The 17,245-nt window shown below is 33.5% G+C and overlaps 2 protein-coding genes across 2 annotated transcripts; both read right to left on the bottom strand.

Annotated features, from left to right (window-relative positions):
• Positions 1-1,488, bottom strand: LOC110738172. Its single transcript, XM_021918547.1, has one exon. The coding sequence runs from the start codon at positions 1,486-1,488 to the stop codon at positions 1-3; it is 1,488 nt and encodes a 495-aa protein (XP_021774239.1).
• A 10,334-nt stretch (positions 1,489-11,822) lies between these two features.
• LOC110738134 (abscisic acid receptor PYL2-like) lies at positions 11,823-15,643 on the bottom strand. The gene has a single exon (XM_021918500.1). The coding sequence runs from the start codon at positions 13,034-13,036 to the stop codon at positions 12,482-12,484; it is 555 nt and encodes a 184-aa protein (XP_021774192.1). The 5' UTR covers positions 13,037-15,643; the 3' UTR covers positions 11,823-12,481.
• Between the last annotated feature and the right edge of the window lie 1,602 nt (positions 15,644-17,245).

Genomic DNA, 17,245 nt, shown 5'->3' with positions numbered 1-17,245 from the left:
TCAGTCTGCATCAACTTCCATTCCTTCATCATTGTAATTGCCTTGACCTATTTCTATGAACATACTGTTGAGGTGATCAACAGCTTGATGAACCAAAGTCCTGTCCACATGTAGTATTTCTGGCAACATGCCTATTCTTTCCAGCCTTTTCTTGCCTTTGTGTGGAGGGGTAAAATGATTCCCCCCAAGATGTTTGAGTATTTCTTCCATGCAACATTGCAATGTTATCCAACAATGCTTGTTTGAAATAGGATTAAACAAGTCATAAGCCTCTTTCACTTTCTCAATGAGTTCCATTAAGTTCTTAGGAAATGATTGGTATTGTATGGATTGAATGACATTAAACAACCCCAAATCTAGCACATTAAGGTCAGGGGACTGAGCTGGCTGGTAAATGAATTGGATATTGAAACCATCTGACTGACAAGCTGCATTAAATTCCTCATCCCTGGGAATTTGATGGGGTCTTGCATTATCCCATTGAATCCATATGTCCTTGGACAGATGGGATGGCCATTTCTGTTTGATGCCAGGAATCACTTTTTCCAGCAACATTGCCCTGATTGCCTCTTTGTTGACATTTTGTATTGCCTTTGTTTCCACAACACCTGCCTCCCTGTTTTTGCTTTTTTTCTTTGCTGTGGTTTCATACACAAATGGAAAAATTCCATATTTTCCATCATGCAAGACATTTCCTTGGGGGTCAAAAATTGGCTTCCCAATGACAGCCATAAACATTGCTTTTACCTTGAACCTTTTGGATTGTTGGCACATGTATGGGTTAGGCTCATTGGGCAGGAGGTAGAACCTCCTGGTGTCTGGGTTCAAGTAGAACCATTTTTCATCAATATGCACTACTTGCTGCATATCCAGAAACTGTGGGTCCCTATTATCTTCAGCTGGCAGTAGATGACTTAACACCCATTTCAGTCTTGTTATCTTGTGGTTGGATGTCAGTGCAGGGCGATTTGTGCTTGTATGTGTTCTGAGTCTTCCTTTTTTCTTTAACTTGTGGATGGTGACATGTGATATTTTGAGAGCTGCTCCATAGCTTCTCTCAGTCACCCTCTTGTACAATGGGGCTGATTGCAGGAACTCATCTGTGTATTCTGTTGGTTTGGGTCCAGTTTTGCCCAACTTCTTGCTTCTGACATCTATCACATTCCCCACTGCCATTTGTGTCTTAATGTCTTTGATTAGTCTGTGAATAGTTGACCTGTGTACCTGAAACTTGATTGCTTGCTTTGTTAAAAATCCTCTTGGTATTTCCCCACACTGATGTTGTAATAAAAAATCATCAACAATCTGTCTCTTCTGGGATACAGTCAGCTCTTTCTTGGCTCTGGGATTGCCATTTGTTTCTTGTTGTTGTTGACTGTGTTGATTGTTGTGAGTTCCTTCATTGCTTGCATATTGGTCTTCCATGTTGCCTTCATCGTTGAGTATTTGGTCAATGCTGAAATAAGCATCATTGAAATTGTCTGCCATGCTTGATAAACTAATGACCCTGAGTTCCACAGATTTAGGAACTGGTAATGAAGTTGGTGGCTGTTTTTTTTTGGGCTTTGCTGTGCTGAACCAGAACAATTCAAAGGAAGATGCTGCTTCTAACGTAGGATTAATTAGGCGTAGGATGGTAGCCTGATTTGCTAAACAATTGCTGTAATGAGGATTTCTGACTTTTGGATTGTAAATTTCTACTTGTACTGTGGATTTAAGGCAGTTTGTTTGTTAAATACCCTGACTTGATTGGAAAAGTCAAGTTGGGGGAAAAATTTGATGTTTCATAAGCTGTTATATTCTGGTGGCAGGGTCTTTAAGTACTCTTCCAAGATTGCTGATTTGAAATGGAGGGAAAAAATTTGGGGAAAAAAAAACAGACTGAAATGTTTGGAGGGAAAAATTTTGAGTTGAAAATAGAGTTAATTGTTTGGTGGGAAAAAAGGGAGGTAAAAATTTAGGGGCTGAAATTTTTACCCCTCTTATTTCACCCTCCCTATAAATTCAGATTCTCTCTCCTCCTTTTTAAAAAAAAAACCGGGTCCCCACTATAATTTTCAGATTCTCCCTCCTTTTTTATTCCCCTAATCACATGCCCCTCATTACACTTATAATATCCTAAACACTCTCTAAAAGTTTTGACTTGGTTTCCGCAACAAGTACACTTGTTGCAATTAATCATTAACGGAGGTAGTAATTTTAATATATTTAAATAATTTTTGATTCATTATGAGACATATATCCTATACTTTTAAAAAACAAATAACCAAAAAATAGTAAATCACAACAATGCCAAACGAATGCTAAAATGTTGCGAGAAAAACCAGCCTAGTTACAATGAGCTGCAGAAATGCAGATCATCCCCACCGAAAGCAAGCGAAACAGAGGAGGTCGGCGAGCCCAGAATCCCAGGCTTTAACCATTCATTCCCACTTTATTTTAATACAATCTTCTTTGCCAGATGCCACATGGGTTACGCTCGTCTTGCCGACATCTTCCTCAGGTACCTTCTAATTTTGATTATTCTATTGTTTTCTCATTAGGGTTAATCTAAGATTATTGTAATCTAACATCGTCCTATTATATGTTTTATTTAATTGGAATGATATTATTTTATGTGAATTGAGATTCATGTTGTTCAAATTCTATTGGGTTTTATCCTAAAATATAAAACAACAGATTTAACCCATTTTCCAACATTAGTACTACTGTAGTTTTCAATCTTAGGTTGTGTAAAGTGTAGATTTTTTGAAATGGGGAACAATTAATTTCTGGGTGGTCTCTAGAAACGGTTGATTTGTGCTGATTTATGATCAGAATTCAAAAAAAAAAAAAAAAAAAAAAAAGGAGAATTTTTCTAAAGTTAAATCAAGTGGGTATTTTAACATTGTTCTAAAGTGTGCCTTTGATTGCCGACATATGAATTTTATTAGATTTGAGGATGTTGGGATTTGGGGTTATTTTATCATATAGTGCAAATTCATTATTTTTAATTTTATTTTAGTTTTTGAGAATGTATGTATATAATTCTTGTGACATTGTCACTTATTACACATTCAATACATTTAACTATTCAATTGCACACAGCAATATTCCATAGCTGTCTGCTTATTTTGTATCACATGGCTTTGTATACATAATTCTAAGAAGCTTGTAAGGTATTTGATTTTTGATATACATGTACACATGTCGATGTAATTTAGTTATATTTCATTGTTTTACTGTGATATGCATGTCAGATACGAGTGAGTGAGTATCTGTAAGGTCGTGTAATTTCGGGTTTAGTTGTCTTGGTATCAGTTCAATCTATTATGTAGAGTGGAACTTCAAGTTTTTGGGTTAAAAACTTAAAACATTGTGTTCAAGACCCTCATTTTCAATATTGTTGTGGGTTTGGTTGTGGTTTTGGGTTGGATCAACTTTACTCGGTTTTTTGCTCCTAGATTTGATCTTGGGTAAAGTCTCAATGTTGTAGTGCCTCCGGCCTTTCACTGGGAAAAAAGAAACTATATCGTAGTGTCTTCAAATCTAGACAATGCTGTAAATTTTTTTTTCGGAGTTGTTGTAAACCTAAGAAGGGTAAAATGTGAGCAGACTAGCCAGTAGCTCATGCAAAAAACAGAAAACTGGTTAGCTAAAATTTATAGATATATAGCATAATAGTTGCAATCAACTGAAAATCCATGGTACATGGCTGGCAACATGAGTGAATTTGATTTCGAACATTTAAGTAAGATTATTAGTTTTCTTCTTCAGTTGTTGCTTTCTTGGACAGTTTTAGTCACTTTGGTGTGCCGGTACCTGGGTTAGTTTGTTGTAGCATATCCGTATCATATTTATGGGCTACTAAATTCATGACTACTATGAATTGTGCACCTTATATTGCCTTTTTTCTTGTTGATATTATTTACACCAATACATTCGATATTTTTGAAGTTGCCTTGGACCTAAACTGGTTATATTTCTTGCTTGGTATGCTCTAGCTCGCCTAAAATGTCTATGTAGAAATCAATGTTTATTTGCCTTTTGTTCTATGCCTCTGGCGATTTGTATCTGTTTTTCTGTATATGGCATCTTTTTTTTTTTTTTTTTTTTTTTTTTTTTTTTTTGTAGGAATCTTGTGTATGGTTTCCTTTATTTCACAGTCTCCATCTTTTCGGATTTACTGCCTCAAATATACTGTTTTTATATAATCTTCTCTGAATTCTCTTGTTTTGGACATTCTTATACAGGACGAATATCTAACTTACATTCTTGTATAATTTATTAGAGCCGGTGATCAGGCCAGTTCTGCACCAAGTTATGAAAATTGAGCAGACTTCACTCTTTTGTAATGTGGTAATTCCTCACTACTGCTCTTTTTTATGAGGCTATCATTAAGAATTACATGGTCTACTATATTTGCTACTTTCCTATGGTATACAATAAATTCTAGGTTGCGAGTAACAAAGCTTAAAGGCATTAGTATGGTCTATTATTTTCAATTTATCTGGCTAGTGCCAAACTGCCAATGCTAGGATGTATATCATGCAGATTGCGCTTGCTAAAGGATTTTACCGAATAGTTTTGAAACAAGGTTTAGGAAGTTAACCAAGCTTCTTCCAGAATGTTTGTGTATTTATGATGCTTTTTTCATTCTTTTCCAGCATACTACTTTGTTTTTGGACAATTCCTGTAGTGGATTGCATTTACTCTTCTTTAATTTTTTAAAAAAATAAAATTTGGGGTTTGACTATTTGATGAATTTTTTGCTAGTACGTTATTTGGCAGACTTTGTGATAAGCAAATATAAATTCATATTCAGCCAAGATATTTTATATTATATAGCAAAAAAAATTAAAGAATGATGATCAATTGGGCAAAAGTGCCGATGAATTATTAAGTTGAAGCAGTAGATTAAAACTAAATCTTTGTCTTATTTTCTTGTCAATTTATATCATTAAAAATAAAAAAGTCATTAAACTTGTGTGGTATTTCTTCCTTTGTTTCTTTTTTATTGGCACATTTTGACTTTTGCACGATTACACATCCCTCTTTTATTGTCTTTGTGATTCATACGTGATAAAATAAAACATAATCATGCGACATGTGTGGATCTTGATCGATCGTCTCGATATATATTTCAATATATCAACTTTTTTGCTTATTGTTAAATAAATATATTTATAATCGAAGTAATTTATGGACAAACATGACTAAAGAAACGTGCTAGCTAAAAAGAAACGCGACAAATATGATGTACTCTTATTATGTGGAGTTAGGTGGCAAAAAAGTGATTGTTTGATAAGTGTTTCAATAAATGTCTCAAGGAGGGTATGACATAATATGCTCTTCATTGGATGCCAAAATCCGTAGATTTTTTCCTGTTTATTCATGTAAATGGTTTCCATTTTGTGTGTTTCTCATTTTGTCCTACACTTCTATCTAATCTAATACTCATGAGAAATGAATTTCTAGTGGGGAAGTCATTGCAAATTCCTCTTTTTTTGTTTTTGTTTTTTTCATTGAAATAAGCTGAAGAGAATTTTGATTTCAAAAGAAGGCTGCTTTAAAAATAGTGCTGACAAAATCATCAAAAGGAGATGTTGAGCCACTGGAATGGGTCAATATAGGGAATGGGAATGGGCTGGATATGACAGGGAACAACCATATTCTAATAAAAATTAAATAGCAAGTTGGTTTAAATTACTAATTTCTGCACTAGGCATATGGCTTCCATATTTGGCCAGAATTTGGATGCAGAAATGAAAAATACCTTAAAATTAATGTAGCTAATGTTGAATGATTGTTGATGATGTGATAAATGACAATTCATCCAAATATGACTCTAACTTGTATTGGTTATTAAAGAAGGTGATTTAATGGGTATAGGTTTAGGGTCAATTTAATGGAATCTTATTGGATAGGATTCTAATGGACTAGGTCAATATAATTGCCCAACAAATTTTTATATGAAAATAGTTATGATAAAAAAAAAATTTTACGTGGGGTTCGTATTCATTAGTGCTTTCTCTTGTCTCTTTCCTTTTTTTGTTTTTCCATGCTTATTTAATAACCTTCCCACCATTGATTTGCATAATCTGCTTTAGCCAAGCCTATTATGATCCGCCTAGCTATCGACCCACACCGATCTGGACTAGATTTACCTGATTACCAGGCCTACTTGAAACCATATCTAATGACTCATCACTTGACTGTGATTTGAACTGAATCTGATTGAATGACTTGTTTTCCAAGTTTAGCTATATATCCTTTGAATTTGTCGCATATGGACTTGGGAAGATCAAATGCATATGCTATATGGTCAAAAGGAAATTCAGCTAATCTTGATCTAATGAATACCGTTAAAGGAAGCGATGATCTAATGAATGATTATTTTTGCAATGTGTTTGTGTAGTTAATATTTCCAGTTGCATGTTATGACCTTTGCAAATAAATTATCTTTTTGTGTGTTCAATGTGCTCATAGGCAGCATTTAAACATACTATTCTATTATAGCCTGCTTGATTTGGTTTTACCCTTTAGCGCTATTATTACTACATTCTGCTAAGGTAGTACCACAAATTATAAGCACTTTATAATTACATGTGTATGAGTTTCTCTATTAACTTAATTCATTTTATAATGGGATCATATTGGCTCTTGCTTATGTAGGTTTTTTAAGACCACATCAATTACTTTTGGCCATTTGGAATTTGGCGTCATGACGTTGGATTGAATCAATCGATGATTACTAAATGCCTATATTACTCTGATGAGATTCCTGATGTAGACGCAACATAAAAGCACATGCCCTTCTTGATGGATAACTTGGAGGTATGTTTGTGTAGAAGTAGCTATGTAGCCATATTTCTTATTCTGTTTGCCAGTGAATCATCCTGTGTGTGCGCGTGCACATATATTTGATCATGTGATGCTGATAATGTGTATAAGTGCACCTTTTTAGTTTGAGAGTAAGGAGATGTGCTGCCGCCCAATATGCTAAAGAAGTGGCTGATTCATTGTTTTTAATGATCTTTAATAGGTTTATGCTAAATATGTCTTAAAATGTTGGAAATTGATGAAGTTAAGAAGCTTTTCCGAACAAAGAAAATATGTAAATTGGCTAATAAATTGTGTCTTCCTTCAATATTCCCTTTTTCTTTTTACAATATTTAAGTACTATATGTTCTTATGAACCCAGTTTATTTATATCATCCTAAATTCCCTTCATTCGAGTAATTTTAGCCTCCTTGGTTTCTTCAATAAATCCTATGTTCATAAATCTCCATTTTCCTTACAAGTTACAAGTTTCACCACCTCACAAGCCCATACCAACGTAATTGTATCTTTCCTATGTCATCCTTAAAATTTGCAAACCTTCTTTCAAATACTTTCATTATTAATTATATTCTTTACAATGTTCATACACATCCATCCTAACATTCAAATTTATGTGATACCTAAATATGAACTCTCCAAGTTGATTGAGATGAGGCCTGATTCTATCCTATATTTGTGCTGCTAATTATCAACAATGCAGTTTACGATTAAGGTAAGAGGGGGTTAAAAATAAAAAAGAAACAAAATCTACTTAAGCTTCCATAGTTTTCTATAATAATGTGGGATTTTGGTCAAAAGTACTTGGTCAATAGCTATAACAAGTTGCCTATGTATTTGATGCCACGGCCAAAAGGTTCAAAATTTAATCTAATGCTAACCTTTATAGAATATCTCTAAATTGCACCTAAATCCAATTCATTAGTTACCTTCTCGGGATTCCTTGCATCATGGTTCGAAAATGCAATTTCGGTTGTGATCGCATGAACAATCATGGTTTTAGAGAATGGATATGGTGTGTTGATTGCAAACCGTGTCACAATATGCCTATGTTACATGGACTCTTCATTTCACCTCAAGTACACATGTCAGTCCCTCGACATTCGGACATGGAATTTTTTTTTCTTTTTACAAAATAGCCAAGTTGGACTCTTGGACACATACCAATGTCGGACATGGGTATTCGAGTCCATGTAACATAGCAGTATGCAATTTCAAAGTCCCATTAGGATTTTATAGTAGTTATATGGTATTAGAATAGTTATACTAGTATAATATATGATTAGAGCCATTAGTGGGAAGACATGGGGAATCTTGCAGTATATCGCTTAATAGGAAGTGATTTTTAAGTGATGATGTAACGTCTTATCGCTTAATAGGAAGTGATTTTTAAGTGATGATGTAACGTCTAATGTTTGGTGATTTAAGGCTGGAACATTTAATAGATGTGATCATGGATGTTTGAAAGACCGCTTGTTGATATGGAGGATTTAGGTCTGGGCAATTTAAAATCTTTTACAATACGGCCCTACCAGTGCGGCCTTGTTTTTACACCATATTTTGATGGAGTATATTTAGAATTGAACTCAACGATATTCTTCAATCAACAACCCAACAATCCACCTGCATGGATGACAATCTTAGTCTTTCCTGTGCCTAAACAGCTCCCAGTGATCATTTATGTCATACCTTGACTTTTGCAATCTGCCATCAACTAAAGTTGTTCCAAGGGGAACGACTAATCATCACAATTATAATTCATGTATGGCTCTATACCATACGACCAATATATTTGTTAAATTGTGACTCGAAATCTAGTAGGGCTGACTTTGAACGATTATATCTCTCAAACTACAACTGATTTTGAGGTGATTCAAGTTGGAGGTGATAGCTTGGTTCAAGAGCTTTCCAACGATAGTCATATGCCCAATTCCGATAAGAAACAAGAAATTTATGACAATTTTACGAAAACCTGACGAAGCTGAAAATTTGCAACGAGGTTGCGAGCTATAGCTCTATGCGAGTGAGCTATAGCTCGACCCGATGAGGACTTGCGGCAGGCATGAGCTAGCTGCCGAGCTATAGCTCGGTGGTTAGGTTATTCTAGGATAATTTATGGAATATTTCCTAAAATTATATCTTTTCTATGACGGCTATTTGAGTATACTTGGGGAACAATCTTAGGGTTTTATTAGGGTTTCCTTGTGTTATAAAAGGACCCTTTAGTTGATCAATTAGATCATACCTTATTGAGCCATTAGATTTAAGACTGCTTGTATTATTCTCTCGTTCTTTCTCCATTATAGTGAAGAAGCTCTCGAATCCCCCACCCGTGGATGTAGGTCTATTTTGACCGAACCACGTAAATCCTTGTGTTGTTTGTTTATCTTCTTTATTGTTTTTTCTCCGTTTTTAATTTCATTGACTTGTTCCGCATTAATCAAACATAATTACACCCTAATTTCCTAACAATATTATCCAACAATTCCTTTATAGGATGTCCCAAAAGGCTACTCCCTATACATTAGTTTAGCTAACACACTTTCTAATGTATTAGTTTGACTATTGATAATTTGATATCTCTCAGTCTCTATTATAAAATTATGAATAGCTGATTATTGAAACTATTACATTAAGATGAATCTAAAAAACATCTTACTAATTATTGTTTTAATATATTAGCAGAAAGCTATGGTCAAAGTAAGACTAAATAGTGCAAAAAGTCAATTAATACACTTATTTTGTAAATTGAGATAGTATCCTACATTATTGCCATAACTGAATAATGAATTCAATGTATATACTACTGCGTTTCTGAAGTTTGTAACATTCCGCATATTTGTTTGTTTTTGAAAGTTGCATTTTGGCAAATCCTTTTTACTACCTTACCCAGCTTAGCCTACAATATTTATACCATTCCGCTTACTCTCTTGCTTCATCCACCTTTATTTCATGCGTACACCAACTCCTTTACACAATCTCTCTTTATCCACCCTTTTTCTTACACCCACCCACTTATTTACACAATCTCTCCTATTTTATCCAAATTTATCTTATATTCACTCACTTCATCAACACTCACTTCTCTTTAATTTCCTTGATAATGTAAGAAACAATCGAATTCAGAGGCAGTAATATTCGATTAACAAGGTCTACTCGTGATGAGACACCATGGTGCATGTTGTTTGTAGATTGTACTGTATTGTAAGACGATATTTTATCCTAAATTAGAGCAGTGGAGGCAAAAGTTAGAATCTGGATGCATTTACACCAAGTATGAGGAAAACAAAGTACAAAGAGTGTCAATATTAGAAGGGAGTCAAACAAAGAAATTGTAATGTTAAATGGAATGGTGTTGGTAGAGAGTGAGTAGTTTAAGTACATTGTGTTAGTCCTACAAGGGAATAAAAATATCGACAAAGGTGTGGACTCACAAGATTAACTTCAAATGGGTCAGATAGAGAGGAGAGCAGCAATAATTGGAGAGGTGTGTGATTGTTGCAAACCTTTATAGTTAAAGGATAAACTCTAAAGCACATTATGAGTCGAAATGTTGGACATTTAAGATAGATCATGTTGAGGTGTAGATTTTTTAATGTTAAAGTGGATGTGTAAGAACATCTCTAAGGACATAATTAGGAATCAAGATATCCAAAAGAAAGTTAAAAGTTTGAAGAATTTCAAAATTTTTGTGCTATGCAACTTCTATGTTTGTGTTCAAATTTTTTTTTTTTTAAATGAAAGTTTGCACTCACCTTAAATCATGGATAATAAATCATCTAGGAAGGCTAAGAGAAGTTTGATTTAGTTTGCCTTGATCTTATATAGAATAGAGGGTAATCTCCTTCGTCACGATCTTTCTAAACGATATTATATTTGTTGAGATGCTTCTACATCTTTAGAGGGCTAAATGAGACACTTGTTTTTCAAAACCTGGAAATACCTTTGATCTCCTTGTTGATAATTCTACTATTCTAGTAAATTTCTTTCTTTCCAAGTCAATGGGAGATTAGGAGCGGTATAAGTATATTGGACAACTACAAGATAATGCAAATTTCCGATAGATATACTTGTATGAAACTTCATGTCCTTCCATGTACCCTTGTTGCCAAAACATTTTCTTCCACATGTATGTAATGGAAAAGCTATGGGAATGGAGTTACATTTCACCTTGCCAATAGGGAGATGGAGAATAATGAAAGATATGATCCTTTTAATTTAATGCATGGTGAATGAAATAGGGAATGGAAATGGAATTACATTTGACCTCGCCAGTTTTGTGGAACAAGTTGTATCGAGTGGGTGTATACCCTTTTTTTGTGTAACGATGAGTAGTTAATTCAAGATCTTAATAACTTTTGTTAAAGGGTAACAATCTCTTTGATGAATGTGCTTTATATCTACTATAAACAAAATAAAATAAGGATGTGAATCATGTGATGAATAGTAGTGTATGTGTATAAATCTTTTTGACACTTAGGGTGTGCTTTTCAATTTGGATCAAACTTATTAAAACTTATTAGTACTTGTTTTAGCTGAAAATTGAACTCCGATAACCTTTATTCAATTTGAACTTATTAGAACCTATCAAGTATCAACTATATGTTCATTTCTAATAGTTGCATGTTCTCACTATCAAATAAATTTTGCCTAGTAAACTTGATGCGAACAAATATTCCATGACTTGTACTTTTTTCAATCTTCTTTGTAGTTAAATATCTCTTTCAAAAGTCTTTATATTGAAAACTCGAAAAGTTGTTTCTTCTTTATATCTTTTAGACAAGGATGTTTATTTTCTTTTTACATGAATTTCTTGATGCTTTTTAAGTTTAAGATCTTATATATTGACATAGTAGCAAGAGCAAATGATTGGATGAGCATTATAACATAATTATCGTGAAATTAATTCTCTTAAGGTGCAAAAAATAGAGCTTACTATTTTAGGACCTGCGCAACAACATAATTCAAATAAATTTATTTATTATTACTGTAAGAAAATTCCACGAACTAATTATTGTCAATTTGAATAAGTAAAAAATAAATATTAAAATTATAATGTGATCATGTGTTCAGTTATGAAAGCCCTTGATCATCCAAGCTGGGTTAAATTATTGATCATGTTTTCCTTGAATCTTTTGCCAAGGGTTAATCATATTATAACTTTAGGAAATAGTATTATATGGTAGATAGTTGAGGTATATTCATATATAATGATATCCTATTTTGCTGAAAAACCTTCCTAGAAGCAGTCAACTGACCTAATGCTGCTAGTTATGAGGAACCTTTTTTTAGCGCAAAGGCTAATTGTGTATGAGAAGCAAGCACATCTCAATCTAGTTTTGTATCTGCTAGCTGAGTAATTTAAGGGTTTCGAGATCACTAAGACATCCAGCCTAGACTCTTTGACTTCTTTTTTTTAGAGAACCGTCTTAATTCAAATTGGTTATGTCCATAAAAATAGAGTATTCTGGATCACCAGAGATTTACTTTTCAACCAATCAGCATGCTTAAAACAACTATCTAATACAGTGCGGAAAAATTCAACTTACAAGATGTAACAGCATTCCCACTAACAAGAGAAAAATCTCTGATAGAGTCAAAATCCAGCTTTAGACCTAGCCATTCAACAATTTTGCACTCAACACCCATTGATCTTCTGCTTTCAAGAGGCTGTCATCTCTGATACCTCGGCTAGTTTTTGAAGATTTAGTTTTACTACAGTATCAGCAAACATCTTTGTGTCTTCTGCTGTGTTCCCCTCTGGTATATCTACAGTGTAGGATTCCAAGACAATGGTGTAAACCCTCCCCGTGTGGTTTATTTCATTTACTGATGTGACAGAGCAGTAGTTCATAAGTCTGTGTTCACCCCCTAGGACCTTGAAGCTTAGTATACGTCTCTGATCATCAAGCATCTCTAATCTCTCAGTGCTCCTCTCTGCAGGAAGTCCTGAGATTACTGTTATATCCCTCACACTACCTACCCCTCCATCACCCCTCATTGTGCAACTCTTGATCAAATACTTGTAAGCTTGAGGGTTATCAAAGGCTCGGACATACCGCCAAACAACGTTTGCCGGTGCGTTTATGCGTTGGATTATTAAAGATGTGCATTTGTTTGGAGGCAAATTAGCACTGTGGCATGTGCTTATGACATCTTCCAGTTTAGTGTACTCTTCTGCTGTAAGACTTTGGGACGTTAATCGGTTCCGATCCATTTATGTGTGTGTTGATTTTTAGCTAATAGTTGAGATGAAACAGAATTAGTGTGGCAGAAGATCTTGGTTGAAGTAGTAAGAGTGAGGTGAAATATTGAAAGTGGTGTAGGGAGAAATTTGGAAAGAGAATTTAGCACCTTTCATGTGACAAAAGGGCATATTTATTGGCTTTTCTCTGGGAGTGCTTGGGGGAATGGTTGTTTGACTTTTCTGTCTGTGTACATGATTTGTTTATTTGGAGTAAGAGATTCTATTTTGGTGTTATTGGACAGCTCAATGCTCTCAGGGAAATACTAAGTCGTAGTTAGTAGCTGGTACACAGGTAATACTCTTAGCTACTTGAGGGTTTACTGTCTTTGAATATGCAGTCAACCGCGAGTATTACCATGCGGACGTATATATTTCTATAAACAACAACAACAAAGCCTTAGTCCTGAAATTATTTGGGATTGGCTAATATGAATCATCATAAGTAACCGTTCGATAAAGAAAAGAGGACATAGCAAGATAATTAGTTGAAAAAGTTTGTAAAAAAGGTGTAAAGTGAGAAAAAGAAAGAGCATCTAAGTAAATTTTACGAGGGTTTGAAAAGAGAACCAAGATTTAAATTCAAGAAAGTTTTAAAGAAGTGGTAAAAAACACATGAAGGTTTGAGAAAATTTTAGCAAAAGAAATTAGTTAAGTTGTTAAAATACGAATTGAGTAAAAATATTAAAAGTAATTACTAAGGTAAAATAAACAATCTTAAAACTTGGGTTATGTGTACTCATCTTTTTGGTCGATTTTTAATGTAACAAAATTTCAATAGCACTAGGCATCAATATGATACCTTTGAACTTTCAGATTCTATATGTTTGGCTGGGCTTGTGCGAAAAGAGGGTCACCTTACTTTTATAATTTTTTATTATTATTATTTTTTTTAAAACTATTATCTTTCTCATTTATTGCCATTTCTCGAATCATGTAGTGGAGATATTGTTGGTATAATCTTAGCTGATATATTATTTGTTTATTTATTATGGATTTTGTTATCTGGCCATTGTTGGGATAAGAAAATGTTTGGGGTGTATAAATTGTGATTGCAAGAGATTTGTTGCACATTTGTGATGGCTACATTATTTCAGTATTGCAAGAGTTACAGTTGACGTGATCTGGTCACCATATAAGTCTGATTAGTTGTGAATCTACCAGTGTTTGTTTTCTATAGACTTTGTTTCAGTCGTATCTGCTGATATGTAATGTTACTTTACGTCTCAGTCATTCAGCCATGAAACTGATAGTTCAATTTTTATCAACCCCAAACTAATGGTTTGAGTTATTGTTTTGATGTTTTTTGAACTTCTGCCTACTTTCTTCCATATTGAAGGCTTCCATGGGGGTTGGATACTTGCTGTCCAATTTTAAACTCCACTAAAACGAGTCTATCGGTTTTGCTAATTATCAGATAAAGAGGAATAAATTGTGACAATTTGTGGGATAATGTGATTGGATTATGTTTTATTTATTTATTTATTTATTTATCTATTTTTATTTTGACGGGAGATTGGATTATGATTCAGAAACAATACTTTGTATGTCTTTTAGTTCTCGAGGTTCTCAAGTTTCAATCCAGATGTAATGGAATGTATTTCACCCTCGCGTATAAGTTGAAGGATCTTATGTGGATTTTCACTAGTTTATAGAAATCGTTTTTATGCGGAGACAATGGGTTAGATGAAATATAGTCTGTTTGAGCTTTGCGTTAGTGTTGTGATCATATTAAAATCTTAGAGGCTTCAATATCGAGGGGTTTAGGTACAAATATATCCTGGCAAAGTGTTAAGAACTGTTTGTAAAATGCCTTGCTTTTATCCCACTTCAGCATAATATTGAGTGTCATGCACAACCTGCAGCAATGAAACAAAGGATTGTAAAATGTCACAGTATTATGTTCGTTAGAATTATCTGGCTTGTCATATCTTCTTCATTCAGTGATTGGATTGGTTTGTTACTCCATCAGTCTATCCTTCATGATTGTACTATGATTATAGTTCGTTATTGTTTTTCATAAAAGACCCTTCCTGCCTTGTTAAGAGCTGTTTTTGCATGCACTGGTTTGACTGACAAGGTTAATCAGTTGTATTAGCACTGTGCTGTGTGAGGCCTTAATTAAATTTAGTGTTGTGAGCATATAAAGAGAGTGATCTTTTGAGAGTAACATTCAGTATAGTGGGTATGGTCTTTCTTGTGACAATTAGAGGTTGTAAGATTCGTAACGGGTTCAGATTCCATACTTAGGGAGTATCTTTACGTCTAATCGCGGAAGCTAAATGGTTAATTCTGCCTAAAATTATCATAGGATTTCCTGTGTTCACATGTTGTTGAGATCTGAAAATTAAAGGTGTTAGCATATCTTGCTTGTCTTTGTCTCAGGAGTGTACACTTTACTGTCAAGGACTACGTGTGATAAAGACATTTTCATAAATTTAGCAGCTCTTGCGTTGCTCAAAGAGTCTTTGAAATAATGTTCACTGCTTTAAATGATTTTTTTATATTTTTTGATCATTAGGAGCCGCAATAATGTGCATACCATAACCCCACTTGATTCCCTGTCTTATTTAGTAATGAGATAGCTTCACTGTCATGCATTTTGGTATTAAAAGTGTCAAAAGTTTACTAAATCAAGAAAGCTAGGTGTTTTGAAACAAGTTGACGATCTCTGTCTCTTAGATCTTATATAAAGGTTCCAGTTATATTCCTTTATACTATACAACCAAATAATATTTCCAGAAACATTGAAAGCGAGTCCTTTTATTGAAAAAAGTCTTTACATTTGGTTTTGATCATTAAAATTAGAATCTAATGTAAGATCTTCTCTTAAATTGCTTTATTCTTAGTACAGTAGGTATTTTATTTTAAGTTTGAAAAGACTCTACATTAGGTATATGAGTAGAGAACCATAACCACTTGCCTATTTTTTCAAATTTGTTGTTTTTTTTTTTCTAACTGATGGATGTATTTAAGGGTTTGTTTGTTTATTTCATCTTATTTTAACTTAGGTTATGTTAGTTAGATAAGTTCTGACAAAATAATATCAAAATTCAAAAACAAATTAAGTTCAACTAAATAAAAAGCTCAGATAGGTTCAAGTAAAATAAACTTTCAAGAAAAATTTAGACAACACACTCTAAGTTCAAATATAATAATATATGTAAAGATGAAATAAAATAATTTCGAACAAAGTCAGATGAAGCAAACAAAACTTAAATAACGTATTGTTATTGTATTTGTGGTTCTTGTCGTTCTTCTATTTGTTCATGCTTTCTACTGGTCTCTACTACTATATTTTTTGCTCTGTACTGAGGAAGTTAGGATAATATTTAGTCTTTATTCTAGTATTATAAAGTTACTGATGGAGAGACTCAATAATCTAGCATTTTCTCTTTCAACTATTGGTGCTATGGTTTTGCACATTACTCTCTCTTGGACCACATAAATGGCATAGCAATTATTTTGTAGACATTCTGTGATCTGAAACCATAATATTGGTGGTAGTAGCATCCAACTTAGTTTATAGGAAAGCATATTTTTATCTCTTTGGCTGCTAGTGCACAAACTACAAAATACTCTAGTATATATGTTATCACTTATATTGGAGTAATTGCTATATGTAAGTACTAGTTTTTCCCTATGCATTCAAATTATTATTGCTGTGGTTTTTTGTTTTTTGGTTTTTTGTTGTATAAAAATATATAATATATGTCACATAATGAATAAAAAATTATTTAAACTTATTAAAATCATAATAATTTTGAAAACTGACAACAAAAAATTGGAAACACCTTTTTCTTGTTTCTTGTTTCCTGTTTTTGGTTTTTAGTTTTCAAGAAAACAGGAAACTAATAACCAAAAATGATGCCAAACAAGCCCTAGATGATTATAAATCACTTTACTACCTAATTTAATACTTCCTCTGTTTTTTTTTACTTGACTTGTTTCTTTTATCACGCTTGCCAATGCAAAACTTCAACGATTAATAACTTTAATTCTCCATAAGTAAAAATTATAAAAGTTGTATATTATGATAATATTTCTTGAGACAAATTCAAAATATCCCACATGAACATATTTTTCCTTACAAATTATTCACAAAAGACGGTCAAAGGAGGAGTTGTAAATAGTGTAAAAGTCAAAGCGGGTCAAGTAAAAAAGAACGGAGGAAGTAAGTAT

Source organism: Chenopodium quinoa, unplaced genomic scaffold, assembly GCF_001683475.1.
Source record: "Chenopodium quinoa cultivar QQ74 unplaced genomic scaffold, ASM168347v1, whole genome shotgun sequence".
NCBI classification, from domain to species: domain Eukaryota; kingdom Viridiplantae; phylum Streptophyta; class Magnoliopsida; order Caryophyllales; family Amaranthaceae; genus Chenopodium; species Chenopodium quinoa.
Note: the sequence above shows the minus strand (reverse complement) of the source record. Positions and strands in the feature narration are given on the sequence as shown.